Source organism: Sander lucioperca, chromosome 5, assembly GCF_008315115.2.
Source record: "Sander lucioperca isolate FBNREF2018 chromosome 5, SLUC_FBN_1.2, whole genome shotgun sequence".
In the NCBI taxonomy this organism is placed as follows: Eukaryota; Metazoa; Chordata; class Actinopteri; order Perciformes; family Percidae; genus Sander; species Sander lucioperca.
Window position 1 is genome coordinate 24012092 of NC_050177.1, and position 13874 is coordinate 24025965.

A 13874-nucleotide genomic window follows, 5' to 3' on the forward strand; every position below is an offset into this window, starting at 1 on the left:
AAGGACACTCTGGGTTTAAATCTTAGTTAAACTAAATGTTGCCTACAGAGTATCATTTGCAATCAGATATAATGTAGAAACACATTTCTCACCTGAAAATGACACATAACAACACAATCCCAAGCAGAAGGATTAGCAGGAAGGATATCAGCAAGAGAGACATTGTGTCCAAAGTTGTTCACACCCAAATCTCGGACATGAGCGGCTGCTCCTCTATCAGCTGCTGTCAAAGAGGAAGAGATGCACACCTCACATTCAGGTGCTTATAGCTAACTACAGTATAGGTGTGACTGATTGGTTGCTAGAAAACAACAATCACTAACTTGTCCATCACTGTAAACAGGCTGAGGCAACATTTGCTATGCAAATTCATGAACGTTAGTTGGGTGCTTTTCAGCTAACAGTAACAGCTAGCCTCACAATGCTAACACTGCTAATTACAAGTGTAGTGCACGTAATGTAGCTAAACTTTATCACTTAACAGTGTGTGAAACCGTTAACGTTAGCTACCTAAACGAAGTCCTTGTTAACTACATACCAGTGGCGAAACAGTGGCTAATTGTTGGGTAGCAGCGTTAACCCAAAGTAATCAAACATTAAATAGTTCAAGACGTTTGTCGCCGCGTCATCCAAAAATCAGTAGGAATCTGTGCTAACATTGTAGCAAGCTAACGCTACAGCTAATTTAGCTAGCATAGCTGCGAGTCAGGTAGCTACACAACTTAGCATTCTTTTTGGTAACTACTGTAGATGTATTTGGCTTCCGTTAATTGTCAAGGTTACTTACCCTGACATATTCACAGCACTGTGTTTTCGCTGCAAGGAGCAGTTTCATCTGACAGTTAACTCTTTGCTCAGACACACTCTAGACTGGTCCGCCCTGCTCTGCTGAGCTGGAGCTGGAGCTACAACTGTGACTGGCGTTAGAGGGAGAGCAGCTGGAGCACCGCCAACAAAATACTGTTCAGGCAAATATTCATTTTTAACTATGCATTCAAACATTAAGGCTTATTCATCAGCTCACCTCCAGAGAGAGAGAGAGAGAGAGAGAGACACACACACACACACACACACACACACACACACACACACACACACACACACACACACACACACACACACGAGTACATTATGTATCTTTGCAAATGATAAGATTCAGTGTAACTCAACCACATGAATAAACTTTTGCTAATACATCATAATGAATGCTTTTATTTGTATACGCTTAAAACATGATGCTGCATTTTACAACATATACTTTAATGGTTGCCTGAAGCTGGTATTCCAAACAACTGCCAAAGGGTCCCCAAACCCCTAAACGCTCCAGGTGCACTGCATGTAATTGGGGTTTGATCATTTGATTGCCTGCAAATTTATGGAATTTTACATGGTACATTTTTCGAAATAAAGTTGTTTTTAATCAAACTAACTGATGCATAGGAATCTCGTGGCCAGGTAGTATTAGTCCAGTAATTAAATTCATTAATTAGTACATAAACAATACACAGACTATGGTTGGTGAAGGGTCAACAGGGGCTCAACAGCAAAAATCTTTCAGACTTTTGAAAGAATAAGTTGCACCTATTTGACTTTTTGCCTACCTCTCTGCCTTATTGATAGGAACAATACTAATTGGAAAAATGTCCATCAAATTGAACAAGTGGCCCTTTCACAAAGTGCTGTCAATGCTCCTGTGCCTCATGGCATGCATCCAGGTGAAAAATAAATCTCATACTGCCAGCTTTAGGATAATCAAGTTGTCATTACAAGAGCATTTACACGACAGGTGCCTTGTGCAGCATCTCGTCATCATACGAACTGGTGAGAAATTGATGGTGCACAATTTTCCAGGCTGCATTTATCTCATGCAGCAGCTTTCTGTCTTTTGTGTTTGGCAAACCACTCGTCACTTTTATCTTCGGCCATAGCCTAAAAAACAAGTTTAAAGGCAGAAAGAGCACAGACACATTAAATATCAAGCAAATGTTGCATATTTAATCTAAAGAGGAACATATTGGAGCAACACCAACCTTATCAAGCAGTTCATTTCCTTTGGGGTCCACCAGTGACAGTTGCCTGAAAGCCTCATCTCCCACAAAGCAAATCTCATGACCATCCTAAAACAAACATTGTCCAGTTAACTTTTATATTTTATTTTTTTGACAGAGACTAATTTCACTTGATTACAGCATCATATTGGTAATGCACTTACTGGGTCAGCCAAAATAACCACTTCTACGGTGGCCTTTCCAGGAGTGTCCAGGCTGACTAATGGAGTGAGAATTTTCTGATTTTCCTTTTTCATCGTGGCTTCGAGTTCAGGCAGCTGTGGAATGTAATGAAAATATTTATGATAAAAATGAAGATTACTCTTCTCCAATAATAACAAAGACAAGAATGTATCCATGAAATAATATTTTACTTGCTCCCGTGGGCATGAAAATGCTATTCTTCCAAATGCTGTTCCATGATCTACTGTCCCACCATTATCGTGAAGCTCCAGTTTACACTGCATAAAGACACAAAAATAAAATGAAAACATATAATAAAATACATGCCTGATTTACTAACACAAAATACAAAGAACAATTATTTTTTTGATACTTGACTTACTTGCGTGTCTGCAAATCCCATCAGGACAGTTTTCTTTTCCTCATTCTTCTCAATCACCTTCATTCCCAAGAGTGTAGTCCAGTAGTGGGTCGAACTCTGGAGGTCGGACACTCCGAGACACACCTTCTGCACGGGGTCTGGGACAAATGATCCCAGGTTACAGGTGATCAATACCTGCCCCGCCCAAACAGAGAGCTTGATGTTCCTTATGGATTTGTCATACTTGTTTATGGCTTTTTATATCATACATTTTTTTATTTAATCATTATCAATCTTTTTTTTTATTACGAGAATTATCCTATTTTTTTTTTATCTTTTTATTTCTTTTGGGATTTTATTATTGTTGTCTCCTGTTTTTAACACCTGTGTTTTTGAATTGTTTTGTAAAGCCCTTTGAGCTGCATTTTAGGTTATGAAAGGTGCTATAGAAATACAGTTTACAATATTACATTATACAATGTTCAATTGTTCAGTTACACTTCAAAGTCTTTTTAGCTGAAGATCACAATTATTATTATTTTTCATTTAAGACAAAATTGACATAAGCTTACGCAGTCTGACCAATAAAAAATTAAAACTAAGGCTATTACTGTAAATAAATGTATGGTACTATGAAACTAAGTAACTCCTTGCATCTGTGAAGCTGTAACCAGCTGATATTTGGTATGTTTGCTTGATATATGTGATAAAATGACTACAGTTATTCATTTTCAAAATTTTGAAAATGACTTTTGATCACTGGAAAAACTACAATGATAACTCCTTCTCATGCAGATAACAAATAGGCGTTACACTGACCTGTGAGAGGCTGCTCTTTGTCTACCAGGTAGAAAGGATACCCTCCTGGAGCCCGGGTCAGATACAGAGCCTCTCCTACCTCAGTGAGAGGCCATCCCAGACGTTTAGCATTGCTTACAGCCTGGCTCGACTGCAGAGTGAGACCCTAAAGTGAAATCATATATGGCAATACAATTCAACTTTATTTTAGACACAGGTCCATATCAGCATAATAATATGCAAAACACAACAACACAGACAAGACAAAAAAGTTATATACGTTGAAGTTCATAAGATCAAAGTGATGAAAATACATACAGACATTCATTTTTCAAATGTTTCTAAAAATAAGAGGTGTACCTTGTGTCCCTCTGTGTGGGGTCAGTTAAAGCCATTATAGTTACATTTTCTGAACTGTAACACAACATGGTGTTGTCCTCTGTAAAGTCTTCAAATTAACTCTCACCCACCAAGAAGTCATTGCCAAGTTGATACTCTCCCACCCCATAATTGTATGTCAGTTCAGCAACAAAATGGTCATCTTCTGGGCCAAAGCCAACCATTGTCTTGCTCCATTTTCCATCGTAGGGGCTGTACAGAGAACAGAATGAGGGCAGCGGTCATATTAACATATTAACAGCTTTATGGGTACAAAGTTCAGTTAGTTTAAAAGGTGTCTCATATCTACCCATTACACGTTGCTTTGCAGCCTTCCTCAAACTCTTCATGGCGTAAAATCTAAAATGGATAAGAAGAGATGAGAAATTACGCATTCAGTATGAAAACTCACTCACTCATATGACAGAAGAGGAATTTGCTAGCTACGTAACGTTGTAGAGCACAAAGGTAAATAATGGCTTCTGGCCATTAAATTAGGCTGCGAAAAAGTACCTTCATGCCCAGAACATCTCGGTAAAACATGGAAGTTTTGGTCCTGTCACCAACTTTGAAAACAAAATGCAGCGCTCGTCTCAAAGCCATATTTATTGACAGATTGCAGATTGGTGTGCAGGGAACGATTAAGCTTCCTTGATGATCGAGTTTTCTGTCGACGATTGGCGGAAAGTAAATAGAAGTGGAAAACAGCAGGCATTTACAATGACTATTCCAGAATACTATTTCAACTTTTGTAAATTAATTAACATTATTAAATAATGTGCTACGACTTTACGCAAAATAAACCATTACAACTACGTTCGCCATCCCTATACAATTAGGTTAATGGTATCACCCAGTATGTCACATTCTCTCGCGAGGTTACCAGTTTAGCATCAACTTTGATCGTTAAATTAGTTCAAATAGGAAAAAAAGAAGAAGACGACACATTGAAAAAGAGTGTAATTACTTTGGTAACTACGCAGTGAATTAATAACGTTGCCTATTAAACTAGAACGCATACATGTATTATGTAATATTATAACACTACAGCTGGTGGCGGTAAGTAGGTTAGCTTGTGTTAGTAAAACGTTTTGTAGAACAAGAGAAGAAGAAACGGGGCAAACATGGCAGCTCTCTTAATACATCCATGCATGGCAGCATACATGAGAAGCGTGATATGTCTTGTTTCCATCGAGCGAAATGCTTTTCTAACAAGAGGGAGTAGTGCTATTGAGGAATCAAAGCGATATGTCCGCGGACTGAGGAGGACCGCTGTCCGAGTGCTGAACGGCCCAGCCTCAGATGGAGCCTCTCCGGTAGCTGGTGGCCGGAGTCGGGAGCCCGCGGCCGGACGGCAGGTCGAGAGGGCGCTGCCTGGAGACAAACGGCTGGCGTAAGGCTCACTTAGGGACTTAGGCCACGTCCACACGTACCAAAACCGTATTTTTTTACCCGTCTTCCCTGGATTCGTTTCGAGAATAGTTGCGTCCAAACGGATCCATTTGTAAATGACTCAACGCGCTACTTCATATTCAAGGCCTATAGGCGGCGCTGTTTCTGCTACAGAAATTCACCAAAAAACGGAGAAGAAGAGCATTGTCACTTCCCATCATAACATGACTAGCTAGACTAACGTTCTCTTAATACATCCATGGGCTATAATAACTTTCACCACTGCTCATTTTATAAAGGCCTCCGCAAGAAAACGTGTCTTTGTTTACATTGTATAATATGCTGTTGGATTGCTTTTTATTTTGCAATTATGTCTGCCATCGGACATGATTGCAGCGCGCTAGCTGGCAGAGCTAACGTTAGCGCGCTAACGTTAGCTCTGCTAACTAGCTAACATCGGCAGTCAAACAAACATCAGTGATCCAATGTCTTTTTGATAATCTACACGTTTTTCTTGCAGTAGCTTTTCTACAATAAGCCGTGACAAAAGTTACTATAATCCGTTCAAGGAGCTAGTTATCTAGCTTCCACTTTATAAACAGCTAGCTAACCACAGCAATTAACGTCTACTTTAGCGATGTTTAACGTTAGCAATATATCTTGTGTAGAATCAAGGACCGGCAGAGGACAGTGTCAGGGAGCAGAGATAAACTATTTAGCTAGATGAAGTGAGCTGGTTTGACCATTGAGATGGGATATGCTCGCCGTGCACTAGTCACTAGTGCGGGACTGCGGGTGAGAGGTCGAGGGGTGTGGCGATGACATCGTCGATACGATAAAAAGCCGGCTTCACCATCCAGATGAAGCCAAAAGAGAACCGTTTTCGATTTTTTTCATCCTGGGACCCGGTTTCAAAAAAGTGCGTTTTCAGGCAGTGCGTTTACTAAATTCGTGTGGACGATCGGCCCAAACGATGCTAAAAACTTGCGTTTGCACCAAAAAACGTCTCCGTGTGGATGGGGCCTTAGGGACTTAGTGATTTAGTAACTTAGTAACTTAGTGACTTAGTGAAAACGTCTCCGTGTGGATGGGGACTTAGTAACTTAGTGACTTGGTAACTTCGTAACTTAGTGACTTAGTGAAAACGTCTCCATGTGGATGGGGACTTAGTAACTTAGTGACTTAGTGACTTAGTGAAAACGTCTCCGTGTGGATGGGGCCTTAGGGACTTAGTGACTTAGTAACTTAGGGACTTAGTGACTTAGTAACTTAGTGACTTAGTGACTTAGTGAAAACGTCTCCGTGTGGATGGGGCCTTAGGGACTTAGTAACTTAGTAACTTAGGGACTTAGTGACTTAGTAACTTAGTGACTTAGGGACTTAGTGACTTAGTAACTTAGTGACTTAGTGACTTAGTGACTTAGGAACTTAGGGACTTAGGAACTTAGTAACTTAGTGACTTAGTGACTTAGTAACTTAGTGACTTAGTGACTTAGGAACTTAGTAACTTAGTGACTTAGTGACTTAGGAACTTGGGGACTTAGTAACTTAGTGACTTAGGAACTTAGTAACATAGTGACTTAGGAACTTAGTAAAGGAAGTCTATGGTTTGGTCACAGATAAGTGGTGGAAGATATTTTACTTAAGTAAAAGTAGCAATACTGCTGTGTAGAAATACTCTGTTGTGTGTGAGATAATTGACTTATTCTTTGATTATATAGCTCCAGATTTAAATCAAAATGTTGCTAATTTTCGACCATTCAGTTCTTTAGGTTCTGTAAGGGAACTTGTATCTTCTGTCCTCAGTCTCTTCTTCTGAGAACATCCTGCTTGAACCTCTGCCTGGCTATCAGTACTTCAGACTGCTACTTTAAGTAGAGTTGGCTGATAGTACCTCCATACTTTAACTTAAGTGATGTTTGGAATGCAGGACTTTAACTTGGAGTTTGTGGTAATACTGATTGCACTTAAGTCAATTTGTAGTACATTTAGATAGTTATAAGAAGTTTTAAGCCATTTCTGTCAGTTGACATTTTCAGCTGCTGCCTTTTGCTCTTGAAGGGCATAACCGCTGCCTGTAATTTACAAATAGCTTCCCAAATAGTAATCATAATTATGATAATTAGTCATATTCACACTGGCTGTAATCCATCCCTGCCTCTCTGTCTGTCCTTCAGGAGGTTAGTGAGTGTTGCTCGTTCCAGGACATCTCGGGAGCACCAGGGTAAAATCCTCCTGGAGGGCAGGCGTTTAATCTGCGACGCCCTGGATGCTGGAGCCAACCCACAGATGGTGTTCTTCAGTACCCTGGATCGGCTCCGAGAGCTGCCATTAGACAAGCTGAAGAGGGCCACGCTAGTCAAAGTCAAGTTTGAGGACATCAAGATCTGGTCTGACCTCGTGGCCCCACAAGGGGTGATCGGTGAGGGTCGCATTTTTAGATTTGGTTTAATATAGTCTATATATCACCGACGTTTGATTTACGGGATAGTTCCAGTACTGCCGGAGGTTCGGCCGGATGTCCCTCACCTTCCGCTTTCTTTGTGTTGGCGTTCTAAACACCAGTCCATTTGTGAAACATCCTCCGAGCTAGAACCAACAATCAAATTATATTTATCTTTTGTTTTAGTAAAATCCTCATCACACAATTCTAGAGCTCGCCTCCCTACGTGCACATGTTCCACCAAAACAAGTTCCTTCTCGAGGCTATTTTGCAGTGGCACCGTTGCTCTGTCTGGCGATTGTGATTGGTTTAAAGAAATGCCAATGAACCAGAGCACGTTTTTCTCCCATCCCAGAATGTTGTGTGCACTAGGTTCATTATGAAACCCAGGTGCTCAGAGTTCTTGCTGACTTCAGTTTCTTCTGCAGCCATATTTTCCCGCCCGGACCCATCAAGGTTAAACTTCGCTGTCAGAAGTCATTCAGTGCCGTTGTCCCTGATATGCGACAACATCCGGGACCCTGGCAACCTTGGGACTATGTTGCGATGTGCTGCTGCTGCCGGCTGCCACAGTGTCCTGCTCACCAAGGGTATGCTTATTAATTAAAGATGTGAACATGTGGACTCCCTGTCTTAGAAATGGCTTTGCTTCTATGCTTCTTTTTCAAATCTGTTTTTTTTATTTTATTTCTCACTGACAGGTTGTGTTGACGCTTGGGAGCCTAAAGTTCTGCGTGCAGCAATGGGTGCCCATTTCCGCCTTCCCATCTATTCCAGCTTGGGCTGGGATGATGTGGAGAAACATCTCCCTAAACCTGTGACCGTCCATGTGGCTGACAGCAGCTGTGCCGCTGACGCAAGTAAAGAAAAAGAGGATTCCCAAGTTAACGCGTCTCACAAATCTTCCAAAGCAGGAGACTATGGCTGGGTCAGCACAAGGCCGAATCAAAACAACATGCGCTACGAGGAATACGATTCTGATTCAGACTCAGATTGTGAAGATGGGGGACTTTCACTTCCTAGATTGGACTCAAAGCTGTACCATGAGAGCTGGGCTCAGAGTCCCACTGCTCTTGTAATAGGTGGAGAGACACATGGTCTGAGTGTAGAAGCAGTCCAGTTGGCTGAGAAAACCGCCGGACACAGGCTCTTCATTCCTGTCGCTCCTGATGTGGACAGCTTGAACTCAGCCATGGCCACCAGTATCCTTTTGTTTGAGGGCAGGAAGCAACTGTGGAAACTAACTCAGACACCTGAAAGGAAATGGAAATCTAAAGCTGAGCAGCAATTTTCATGACGTTGGCTCTAAATATCAGTATGTGACTTCTGGTGTACATTTGTCCTTGTTACTACAGACTGAACTAAATTATTCAAATTTCCATTCTACATCCTGTCCTGCTAAAAATAGAATACTGAGGATTTGTGAAATGTTTGTCTGAATTAATGTCAAGTAAATGTATACCTTGCATGCCTTTTTCATGCTTAGTTTTTTTTTAGGGCTGTTTAGAGGAATTATTTCCATGACCAATTAATCTGAACATTTTCTCAATTGTTTTCTGTAAAATGTAAGAAATCTTGTGACTCGGTCATTAGAATTTCTCAGAGCCCAAGGTAGTGTCTTCAAATTCCTTATTTTATCCAATCATCAGCCCAAAGCCAAAAGCTTTTCAGTATACTGCCATAGGCAACAAAGAAAAGCAGCATACAACAAACCTCACAAGGGAAGGCTGAAAAAAGATTTGGGATTAGAAAAAAGTGAAATGAGCCTTCCCTGCTCTCTGAAAAAAGTCAGACTATACCCCCCTTAAAGACTCCCCCTTTTCTTACTCCCTCCCTATATTTGTCATACAGTTCCTAAGAGCTTTAAATAGATGCATGCGTATTAATTAATGCATATTAATTCTAGAAAGGACAAGACTGATGTCATCCTTTATATCTGCAGCCAAATTGTCTATGCAAATATGCAGAAGTCACTACACTTCCATCCCACCTGGAGTCTGCACATTAACAAAAATGATCTGCATACTGTCTCCCATAATAAATGCAACATTTGCACTGAGCCCACAAGTCTTATTTAAATACTTGAAAAATAAAGGAAGTGGTGAGTCATTGCATTGTGTGTATTTTACATATCCAAGAAATAACTTTATTATAGAACTCAAAAGGATCAAAACTTTGTGCTTGCCAGTGAATTTTTAATGGGTGTGACAATTCAGTACTGAAGTAACAGAATACAGGGGTTTATACAATCAACACTTCAAATGCCGTTTCTGCTCCTTCAGAAATCACCTGGCCTTTTCATTAGGGACCTTCACAGAAAATCCTCATAATGACTTTGAGATGAGAACCACCATCAACAGCTGGCAAGAGATGACTTTCACTCACATCATAACACGCACAACAACACACGGGGGTTTAAACCATCAGTCATTGGTCTGTTACAAGCAAGTATAATGTGATCTTTACTGTATGTGCACCTGTTTTTGTTTTTTTCTTTAAATAGGGCCATAAAGGCTTACGGCTACATCCAACTGAGGTTTAGCACATTTGCACTACTACACTACAACTGTAAAAATGCATTTTATTCTTTCTCAACATCATTCAGAAATCAAAAGTAACAAAGATCACGCAGACAAAACAGAAGGCAAAGAATCAGCTGAATAAGTAGGTCCACTGTAGCCTAGAAATCTAGACGCACCCTAGCGGCAGCAAATGTAATTTGCAGCCAGGGTCACGTGGGTCTGGCTTGTCAGGCTAGGTCCACTGAGTAATTCTCTGGTTTTCTCTAGAGTTCAGAAATGCTATAGAGTGACTTGAGGCCAAAAAAAAAGAACCAACAGAATCTCCATATATATTACTGTAGGGACTACCGTCAATGCAAGGCACCACAGGAAAAAGAGAGGACTCCATGAAAAGAGGAACATGTCTAAAAAAAATGTTAAAATGTCAGTAAAAAGTGAGACATCTCTCTAACAGTCTGACAAAGTCAGGGGGGAGGCAGGAGAGATAGTGGGAGGCTGGGAAGGGTGAGGGGGGGGTAGCAACAGGTCGGGGTTCGATGATGGAGTGAGTCCCATATAGTATGTCCGATTTATATTTGGACTTCCTCTTTAGATGGGCTCTGGTTTGAGCTTTTCAGCCAGGAAATCACCGACAAATTGCTCCACTTCGGCTGGCGTGATCTCTTCTACGTCGCGAACATACTTGGCCCGGGCCGACATGTCCAGGATGGTGAGAAGAGGAGCTGCTTCTGGGAGGTTAGTGTAGTCCCGCAGGGAGTCACTCATGTCATCCTGTGAAGAAATCAAACACTGATTAGGTGATAGTATATATGTATGTGTTACAGTGGTGCATTTTACTTGAAGTGACTTATTCACTGTCTTGCTGGAAAGTCAAAATGCTCCATCAAAAGTAGGGATCGCATTTTCTTTTTTTACTCACATGACATTTTTATCTGCCAATACGTCAGTAGTAGTGTTAGTAGGTCTACATCCAAATTAGTAAAGCAATTCAAAAATGTTTGACTACAAAAAAGCTCTTCTCTGAAAATATAACATTCATAAAGGTTGAATGTTATTTTTTTAATAAATATTAAATAATTTTTTTTTTACTACTGACTTCCCACACAGTTGCACACACAAAATGCAACATTGCAGTGCTGACTGTGCAGGAATTCAACTTTTTCTGTGTGATTTCATTTTCTTGCACACATGTTGACTGGGTGTGCTGTGTACAACACTTAGCTTGACTTGTTTTCTTGTAAATAAATAGACAGTTTGACCTCTTCAGCCCTCTGTTTTTTAATTAATTATTATTAAAATAAAACAATCTGAGATGGAAGAATCCATGTTTTGGTTAAACTGACTACACACCATCAATGTATCATATGCAAACTTAAAGGGGTTGCAGGTCAAAAGAAAAAGGCTGGGAACCACTGGTTTAGACGTCCCATCTTCATCTACAGCATGAACTAACTATAGTATGTGGGGGGGACTTGCTGTTATGTAAGAAGGGGGAGGGGTTGGATTTATATTGGCCCTCGTCTCCTAATGCGTCCATGCTCACATGGCATTTGAATTACTTTGACAAACATGCAAGTCAAACAGTGGATACTTTCCAGGAGAGAAAGTATCCTAAATTACACATTTCTCTGCTGCTCATCAGTTCAGACTTGCTTTTGGCGGAGTCAACTAGGACAGCACCCATTACTTCAACTATGCAATGTTAAGATTACCCCATACATTTCAGAACTGCCAGGCACAATCTTTATTAATGCACACTTCTCAAAAGAGAATATAAAACTCTCTCCCGTCTTCCTGCATGCAGCCTGCCCAGAGAGAGCAGAGAGTTGGTGCTTAGTCACACATCCTGCTGTGTGGAAAGACAGGAAGTAACAAGGTGGGGGTCCAACAACATCCCTCCTTCAACATCAGATATACTAAGTCTCATCACACAGTGTTTGAATGGCACATGTGGGCAGGAGAGAGAGACAGAGAGAGAGCAGAGTTGTGAAGGAATATGTTACAAAAAGATTGCTGCTGGGTTTGGAGGGCATTACACTTTTATTTCACTGCAGTTTTTTTTGAAAGGGCCTCACCCATTTTCTGCCTGAGGCTTAATGTCACCTTTTCACCCTTTAACAACAACCCCTGTAGCCACAGTTAACAGAATGAATCACTAGCAGGCAGGCAGGCAGCAACTTTCAAACGAGCTTGAAAGGGCCATTAATTATTCAGACTGAATAAGAAATCTCACCCTTTCGTAATTCAGCTTCAGTTCCAGCCAGGAGTGCTTCTGGAATTGGCATTCCTACCTTGACAGAGATTCATTATTCTAGTCATATCTTCTCTAAGTCAAACGCATTTCACGTGTTATGTTTCGTAAGGTCACGCAGTTCACTTGTTAGATGTGCACAGCTCGATCATTTGACACATTCTCCTTTCCTCATGACAGCATGACCTGATTTCCCCTCAGCTTAGTTTGCTGGCTCAGTGGGAGACTCGCAAAGATTAAAGATCAGTTTCATATGGAAAAGATTATGTTGAAAATGCAGAACTAACAAGAAAGGGCCAGAGGGTGGCACTGCAACAAAGATTTGGACTTCTTACAGAGGCAGCGCCTCTGATGTTAATATTGTTACTGATTTATGTGCCAATGTGAGTTTTGTCAAAACAAAGTCAAAGATAAAGCGACTTTGGATGGATTTCCTGCTACATATAAGACTCAAGCGTTCTCTCCTTTCAGGCCTCTTTGTTGCGTTTTCCCTGTTATCAGAAAATCTGCAGCTACTTTCACTAAATGGATCAAACCACACAATAAGCTCTCAGACTCCTCATTTAAAAAGCTTGGCTGTGCTGCTACCTAAAAAGGATAAGTATGTCAAGATGAAGTCTGTGAGCTCTTGCTAACAGATGGAACAGATGAGCTGCAGTGTGGTATTTTGTCATAGGCAGCTAACTTCCTCTGAATGGAGCCTGTTTTATTATGCTGCAAATCACCATACAATGACCATTTAATACTCACAGATGTAAGCTGTCACTAAGGACAATGCTGTTACAAGTGAAATACTGCTTGATTCTCCTACTACAAATAGAAGCTGTGCCTTGCATGCTCTCTTGCAGCCATACTAAGTGTGCATTATAGATCATCTGGGCACACCATGTAAAGAAACCACAAGGAGAGAAATTCCACAATCTGTCACTGTGGCCTTTTCTAGCCTCGCTGATACGAGAAGATGTAATCTCTACGTCAGTCTTCGCCTCTGTAGGAAGTCATGCATCTTCTTTTGTGTGGCTTCTCTGCTTGTGTAAACTGCTTCTCATGAGGTGCAGCCATTCCAGAGCCCCCCCCCCCGCCCTCTGCAGCTCAGAACAAAAAAGACAAAGGGCCTTTCTGCTACAGCCCGCACTCCACTCACAGCTGCGATAAGGCTCAGTGTGTGTTTACCGTGTGTGGAACCTGCTGGGCCGTATCAGGCTTATTGGGATTATTGATGCACTGTGGCATTTCACAGACGATGACCATCTGATAAGGCCTGAACCGATGATGATTTTTTTTTTAAAACCTCCCCACAGGCCTCTGAGCCGGGGCTGCGTCCATCTAACTGGCCAGCTTTGATGTCTCAAGGAAAAGTCATGACTGTGAAATTTCAGATATTATAAGCTGCACTGCACATCTAAATACTCAATGGAATAAAAAATGTCAGATTTATTGAACTTTTAGGACAGCTTACAGTCAATGCAACTTTTATGTTTGTTTTTTTACTTTTGAG

The 13874-nt window shown here is 41.0% G+C and overlaps 4 protein-coding genes across 9 annotated transcripts in view; 1 reads left to right on the top strand and 3 right to left on the bottom strand.

Moving 5' to 3' along the window:
• Positions 1-964, bottom strand: part of LOC116048449 (protein KIAA0100) — a 31241-nt gene extending 30277 nt beyond the window's left edge. Inside the window, exons 1-2 of one of the 5 annotated variants that reach the window (XM_036001484.1) lie at positions 788-964; positions 93-220 (exon numbers count right to left, since the gene is read on the bottom strand). In XM_036001484.1, the coding sequence (XP_035857377.1) occupies positions 93-163 (71 nt within the window). In that variant the 5' untranslated portion in view covers positions 164-220; positions 788-964. Of the gene's footprint in view, positions 1-92; positions 224-787 lie in introns of all 5 variants that reach the window. The other 4 variants (XM_036001483.1, XM_036001485.1, XM_031297565.2 and 1 more) reach the window with 4 other exon arrangements.
• Positions 965-1194: 230 nt separating this feature from the next.
• glod4 (glyoxalase domain containing 4) lies at positions 1195-4581 on the bottom strand. Its single transcript, XM_031297627.2, has 9 exons — positions 4282-4581; positions 4079-4128; positions 3861-3981; positions 3412-3556; positions 2614-2750; positions 2423-2509; positions 2213-2326; positions 2031-2117; positions 1195-1929 (listed from the first exon to the last, which is right to left on the bottom strand). Exons 1-9 carry the CDS (start codon positions 4369-4371, stop codon positions 1864-1866), a joined length of 897 nt encoding a protein of 298 aa, XP_031153487.1. The 5' UTR covers positions 4372-4581; the 3' UTR covers positions 1195-1863.
• Positions 4582-4919: 338 nt separating this feature from the next.
• mrm3a (mitochondrial rRNA methyltransferase 3a) lies at positions 4920-9383 on the top strand. The gene is made up of 4 exons (XM_031297622.2): positions 4920-5161; positions 7338-7582; positions 8032-8193; positions 8305-9383. The coding sequence occupies exons 1-4, from the start codon at positions 4920-4922 to the stop codon at positions 8898-8900; spliced, it is 1245 nt and encodes a 414-aa protein (XP_031153482.1). The 3' UTR covers positions 8901-9383.
• Positions 9384-9722: 339 nt separating this feature from the next.
• The window catches only part of nxn (nucleoredoxin), a 65832-nt gene continuing 61680 nt past the window's right edge, over positions 9723-13874 (bottom strand). For both annotated transcript variants that reach the window (XM_031297619.2, XM_031297621.2), the window contains exon 8: positions 9723-10896. In XM_031297619.2, the coding sequence (XP_031153479.1) occupies positions 10714-10896 (183 nt within the window). In that variant the 3' untranslated portion in view covers positions 9723-10713. The remainder of the gene's footprint in view (positions 10897-13874) is intronic.